General features: G+C 37.4%; 2 protein-coding genes across 3 annotated transcripts; one reads left to right on the forward strand and one right to left on the reverse strand.

Annotated features, from left to right (window-relative positions):
* Nucleotides 1-578: 578 nt before the first annotated feature.
* LOC105129778 (uncharacterized) lies at nucleotides 579-3,103 on the forward strand. 2 transcript variants are annotated; one of them, XM_011031985.1, is made up of 5 exons: nucleotides 579-932; nucleotides 1,086-1,315; nucleotides 1,429-1,452; nucleotides 1,547-1,654; nucleotides 2,798-3,103. In XM_011031985.1, exons 1-5 carry the CDS (start codon nucleotides 722-724, stop codon nucleotides 2,918-2,920), a joined length of 696 nt encoding a protein of 231 aa, XP_011030287.1. In that variant the 5' UTR covers nucleotides 579-721; the 3' UTR covers nucleotides 2,921-3,103. The 2 variants fall into 2 exon arrangements, with proteins under 2 accessions (XP_011030287.1, XP_011030288.1); XM_011031986.1 differs by lacking the exon at nucleotides 1,429-1,452.
* A 425-nt stretch (nucleotides 3,104-3,528) lies between these two features.
* Nucleotides 3,529-5,943, reverse strand: TUA2 (tubulin alpha-2 chain). Its single transcript, XM_011031987.1, has 4 exons — nucleotides 5,729-5,943; nucleotides 5,002-5,236; nucleotides 4,545-4,915; nucleotides 3,529-4,343 (listed from the first exon to the last, which is right to left on the reverse strand). Exons 1-4 carry the CDS (start codon nucleotides 5,819-5,821, stop codon nucleotides 3,687-3,689), a joined length of 1,356 nt encoding a protein of 451 aa, XP_011030289.1. The 5' UTR covers nucleotides 5,822-5,943; the 3' UTR covers nucleotides 3,529-3,686.
* Nucleotides 5,944-6,802: the final 859 nt, after the last annotated feature.

The following is a 6,802-nucleotide window of genomic DNA, read 5'->3' on the forward strand; positions in this document are numbered from 1 at the left end:
ATGTTTGTAGGGAAATGAATCCTGTCAAGGATCAAGCACAGGAAGGGAAAAGACTGAGAACCAAACAATTATTGACTTGATCATTTTTTTCTTTTCACAATTGACTTAATCATTGCCTTGCACGCTCACAAATCATGATTTTTATAGCTAATCCCTTCTCTTTGTTCTTCAAGTTTCTAAACAGTAAATGAAAACCCTTCATTTTAATATATTATTCCTTTTTTTAATTATTGGCTTTTTTTTACCGTATATATTTCTCATTATTTTTTAAATAATTTTTTATACTAAAATATTGATAATTTTTTTATTTTTAATATCAGTATATCAAATAATTTAAAAATATTAAAAATATATTAATTTAAAATAAATAAATAAAATTTAAAATATTTTTAAAACGAAACATAACAACCCTTTCATATCCAAAGTGAAGAGTAAATTGTGTGGCTATTCCTATTCCACAAAACGTGTGCTTCACCCTATTCCTGGCCACAAAAGCTCCCCAACAGACACGTCACTTCTTCGCACGTTAGTTCCACATAACACCTACTCACTAAAATACGCCTACTCGTTTGACACTGGCAACCGAAACCCACTCTTGCCTTCACCACTTTGCCTTCGTTTCCCTAGAAACAAACACAAAACTTTTCTTCTTCCGATTTTATTTTATTTTATCCTCTCTCTTTGAAAAGTTGCTCTCATTACTTATAGACTCATTCTCTTGATGCCAAACGCCACCTCAGAATGGCTTATCAAATCAACTCTCCCTCCACTCTCCATTTCCCCGTCAAAAAACTTTCGTGGGAAATCAAATTCCAGGAAAACAACTCTTAAGTTGAGAACTTTCTATGGCAGCTCAAGAAGATATTATGAGGAACAGAAAAAGTTTAAGGTCTTTTGCTCAGTCCGAGAAGAAGACAATAATAAAAGAAATGGCAAGTTCGGTTTTTGATACTCGTGTCGAAGTTTCGAACTTTATTGGTTTTTTGTGTTCTTATATATTAAAAAGATAGTAACTTTTTGTTAATATTTTATGTTATTTGTTTGTGGGTTTGCTTAGTGAAGAGGGTTTTTGTATTTATTTTTAGGGGAAGAGCCACCGGAGTCATTGTTTATGAAGGAACTGAAGAGGAGGGGTATGACTCCGACTTCATTGCTTGAAGAGACCAATAGAGGCAATTATGGAGTGGAAGATGAAATGAAAATTGGAGAGGAAGACTGGGGTTTCTCTAAAAGAAATTCAGTATCAACTGAAATTGATAAAGGTCTGTCTAATCAAAGGGAGAAATCAATGGCTCTTAATAGTGAAGGACTTGAGGTTAATTTTGTTTCTTTGCTCTTTGTATATTTCTCAAAGTCTGTTTTTCCATTTGCTTATTTGTCAAAGAATTGCTTGAATGTTCTATTAACCATGCCATGCCAAAACTTGAGCTACAATCGTGGGAGAATTATTTGGTGTGTATACTTCCTTACCTATATGTAAAGGTTATTCCTTGCACATCTAAGCTCAGGTGTGCTAAGACGGGCTTACATTTTTCCTTCGTTCCAGGGATTAGTTCCTCGGGCTAAACTTCTGCTTACAATTGGAGGAGCTTTCTTCTTGGGATTTTGGCCATTGATTCTCATAATTGTTGCATCTTTTTCTGCTCTCTACTCTGTAAGTTATCTTTCTGCCACGCCTTTGTCTGTTATATGTTACCACGGATCATTGCCAATTCAGACATCGCTTCTTTGTCCGAACCTGGTGCTGTATTAGGTTAAGGTATTTTTATTTTCTAAAAATAGATTGTACTGTGGATCAGTGCCAATTCCGTTATCATTATTTCTACACTGACATGTTATTCAGCTATTTGAGATATGCTTTTTGGTGGAAGGTGATCAAGTTATGTGGTGTATTGAGATTTGAGATCTGAAAGTGGTACTGTGATGTAATGTGTTTCTGTTTGGACTCTGTGTATGTATACTTGTTTTACAAGTTGCCATTATTATGATTATACATAGGAATCGCTTGGCCATGAGATCAGACTCAGTTTATATACACAAACAAGAAAGGTAGCAGAACATGAAATATTTCTTCAAATGTGGTTCATGACATGTTGTTGAGGAAGACTCAGCAAACTACTGGCATAACATCAAATCTAACAATCATGTAGTTTGCTCTATAGCTAAGAATATTAGGCATCTTATACTGCAGCAATTACTTGTTGATCTTTTTTTTTCTTTTTTCTTTTTTTTGGAGCTGGATGCCTGCTGGTTTAACCCTCTATTTCAATTTTGGAACATTGTATTACTAGGTTGGAAAAAAAAAAAACAGAAAAATTATAGGGAAGGCAATGAGTGGATAATTTTTTTCTCTATCGAGTTGCAAGTCCACTTCTTTTTTTTCTTTTTTTCTTTTTTTTCACTTCTTGTTAATACTGCATGATGTCACATACATTCTTTTATAGCCATAAGGGGGGCCATATCTTTGGAAGCTTGATTCGAGTTTGAATTGAAGGTGGTTGAGATTTTGGCATTTATATAGCCTTGTAAATCTTCATGTGACCTTCACTTCTGTTCCCAGCTAGCTTCTCTTATTCTCATCGTTTTGTGCTTAGTAAATCTGATATTGGCTGTTGATGCTTTAGAGAGACTCAAATAGTCCCTGACATCGAATTGGTTGTGCATAACATAGAATATGTTTCTCACAGAAAGCGTGAATTTCATGTTTTTCAAGAGCAGCGCGCCTTTTAAACAAACATACTCTTATTTGTGTGTCATGGAATCTAGTTACTGATATGTTTCCTCTTTTCCTGGACAGTGCTTTGGGTCAAGTTTCGTCCACGATGGAAGCGATGCGCCAACCTCGCCACCACAACATATCGATCCATATGAACTGCTGGAAGATGAAAGAATGTCTCAAACAGCTCCTAGTTTAAAATGAACCACCAAAAAAAGCTTTTGTAAAACCAGTTCCTTGATATTCTGTCTGCCCTGGTTAATTATTTATCGTTGTATATGCTATCAACAATTGGATCTCCAGCATCTGTCACAATATTCTCAATTTCCAGTTGCTTGCTGGGATGACAGGAAAGATGTTCTTGGTCTCATTGCAGAAGTGTTTGAATCTCGGAGTATGACTTGTAACCATTAGATTCCTGTCGTGCATGTAACATGCAATTTAAGTGCGCGCAGCAGAATGTATTTATATATATGAGCATTAGTTATCTTAATTCATGTTGATGATATTTATTTTCATACATTTTTAAACATCTAGTTTTTATAAATCGTTGAGGGTCGACGTGGTTGCGTGAAAATTTGAGTTGACTTTATAAAGTCTTTCTCCCTCCCAAATGAATTATAAGGAGTTGTGTTACCTGAAATGAATAATTAATTATGTTTCTCAACTGAAAATTAAAAAAAAAAAAAATGGTTGCATCATCAATTCAAATGAGGTGTAGAATCAAATAAATCTGAAATCTAAAAAACACTCCTTTTATTGTATGCTTAAAAGCCTCCTAATGCCACAGTGCTTGAAAAAGGCTCAATCCACTAGATCACATTCCATATAGAATAGGAAACATGTCGCAGTAGCTTAAAATATAAAAGGGTTCCTTAAACACCCTTGGAACAGGACACATGGCACTGCCAAACAACGACTCGTATAAAAGAGTCAAGCACTTCATTGGAGAAGCAGGTAATGCAGCACCTCACATGTACTCCTCGCCGTCTTCATCGTCGCCCTCGCCTGATTCCGCCCCCACCTCTTCATAATCCTTCTCGAGGGCAGCAAGATCCTCGCGAGCCTCGGAGAACTCACCTTCCTCCATACCCTCACCAACATACCAGTGAACGAAAGCACGCTTGGAATACATGAGGTCAAATTTGTGGTCAATGCGAGAGAACACCTCAGCAACACTGGTGGAGTTGGAGATCATGCACACAGCCCTCTGGACCTTGGCAAGATCACCACCAGGAACAACTGTGGGTGGCTGGTAGTTGATACCGCACTTGAATCCAGTGGGGCACCAGTCAACAAACTGAATCGTACGCTTGGTCTTGATGGTAGCAACTGCAGCATTAACGTCCTTAGGCACGACATCACCACGGTACATCAGGCAGCAGGCCATGTACTTGCCATGGCGAGGATCACACTTAGCCATCATAGATGCAGGTTCAAAGGCGCTGTTGGTGATTTCAGCAACAGAGAGTTGTTCGTGGTAGGCTTTCTCAGCAGAGATAACGGGTGCATAGGAGGAAAGCATGAAGTGGATTCTAGGGTAGGGAACCAAGTTGGTCTGGAATTCAGTGACATCCACATTCAAAGCACCATCAAACCTCAGAGAAGCAGTCAGGGAGGAAATGACCTGCAATTGCCATTCAAAAAGGTCAGTTAAGTACCATCTTCAAATTTGCGACAGCTACAGAATTGAGGTTTCCTTTTGAACTTGATTCGACATCAAAGACCATGTAAACCATTACACCTCGCATTATTATTGATACATACAATTACATTCCGAGCATCAATAAATCCACAAAAGCATCCCAAGCACGAGTATATGATATACCTGAGAGATAAGTCTATTGAGGTTGGTGTAGGTGGGTCGTTCAATGTCAAGAGAGCGCTTGCAGATATCATAGATGGCTTCATTATCAAGAAGCACAGCCACATCAGTGTGTTCCAACAGGGAATGAGTTGAAAGGACACTGTTGTAGGGCTCAACAACAGATGTAGAAACCTGAGGAGATGGATAGACAGTGAAACCCAACTTGGATTTCTTTCCATAGTCAACAGACAAACGCTCCAAGAGAAGGGATCCAAGACCAGATCCAGTACCACCACCAACAGCATTGAATACAAGGAAACCTTGCAGACCAGTGCAGTTGTCAGCAAGCTTTCTGATACGGTCCAAGCATAGGTCAACAATTTCCTTGCCAACTGAAACAATAAAGACAATCATTAGACTCATAAACTCACAAGTCTATAGAAAATAGGGAAACGAACAAACAACATATGACACTTACTGGTATAGTGTCCACGGGCAAAATTGTTGGCAGCATCTTCCTTGCCACTGATGAGTTGTTCAGGGTGGAAAAGTTGGCGGTAAGTTCCGGTTCTGACTTCATCAATGACAGTGGGCTCAAGATCTACAAAGACGGCACGTGGGACGTGCTTCCCCGCACCAGTTTCACTGAAAAAGGTGTTGAAGGCATCATCTCCACCACCAACAGTCTTGTCACTTGGCATCTGGCCATCAGGCTACAGAAGTAACGCACAGACATTTATCAGCAATTCATATCAATAATAAATACAAAAAAAACTACTCATATTCGAATAATATTTAGTGGAATATACATAATATTCAAAAATAAGACTTTACGATTCAAGCATTCGTTTGCAAAGATATACATTTAGATATAAGAAAGATCGATACACAATAAGAACTAAACTTAGATCTAGAGATATTAAACAAATTTGAAAGAAATGATAAACAAAGATGACCAAAATGTGAATGAAAACCCACAGATCCAATGGAAACCAAGCAAACAAACCCAAAAATTGAAAACATATTTTCACATCTGGTGAAGTTTAGATCTAACTAAAACCAAACAACAATCCGCAAATCCAAGCAAAAACACATATAAAACTCGAGATTTAAGCACAAAAGCAAATGTGTAAATGTACAAAGTATAAGATCTACAGAATGTTGGAAGATATGAAACCAGAATTGACAGATCCATCGAAAGATACCTGGATGCCGTGCTCGAGGCAGTAGAGTTCCCAGCAGGCATTTCCGACCTGAATACCAGCCTGACCAATGTGGATCGAAATGCACTCTCTCATTTTCGCTGTGATTAAGAGACGAAAGAAAACAAAAAATAAAGTAGATCTGATGGAAGAAAGAAGGAGATTTGGAACGAAAGCGTTTATCAAGACGCCTTCTGGGGAAGATTTTGCAGGAGATGGGCTTCGGTGATGGTCATTTATAGGACAGACATTTGGGGATTTTTTAACTGGGGTTGGTTAAGATAGGGCAACATACGGCAATGATTGCTGACGTGGTGTATTTTCATTGTGTATGTATTAACTATAGTTAGGTTTTTCGTCCCTTTCAATTGTATTTTCAAATCTTGCCGCTCGAGGCTAGGCTTTCATTCAATTGGAAGGAAAGGAGGAAGGCAGGAAGGGTGGATCAGCCTGGACGTGGGTGGACCTTATCTGGGCCTGTTTGGTTGTGACCTGTAAATGGCTTTTTCCGGTCCATATTTAGGGGACCAATGCGCTGTCTTTTTTATTTTTGGTGCATTTTCAAAATATTACTTAGAAAAAAAAAAAGGAGGAGGAGGAGGAAAACAAAATCCATTTTATCATGAATGCCCAAATTTTGTTGGGTGATAGTAGAATGAAAAATGTTGCAAAACAAATGGAACTAAATTAAAGTTAACAAATGCATCATTTTATATATAATTGAAATTGTGATATTCTGAATTCTAACTATTAGATTTACATGTCTAAAAAGTTTTTATATATATAAAAGGCATTGAATTTACACTTCATTATGATAGTGATAGCAATGGATTTGCCAATTATTTAGAATTTACTCTAACAAATGCAAAATATCAATAATAGTGCTTTGGATTTTATAATTGATAAATTCAAATTTATTAATCTTAAAAAAAAACTCTTTGAATGCCCAAAGATATATAGGCTAAGGCAATGTATTTAGGATAAGCCCTCATGGGCTCCGTCTTGGAAAAGAGTTCAGCCCTTATGAAATCGGTTTAAAAAAACAGTTTAATGTCATTAGCTCAGCCTTAGAAAAGA

This window comes from Populus euphratica, unplaced genomic scaffold (assembly GCF_000495115.2).
Source record: "Populus euphratica unplaced genomic scaffold, PopEup_1.0 scaffold34.1, whole genome shotgun sequence".
In the NCBI taxonomy this organism is placed as follows: domain Eukaryota; kingdom Viridiplantae; phylum Streptophyta; class Magnoliopsida; order Malpighiales; family Salicaceae; genus Populus; species Populus euphratica.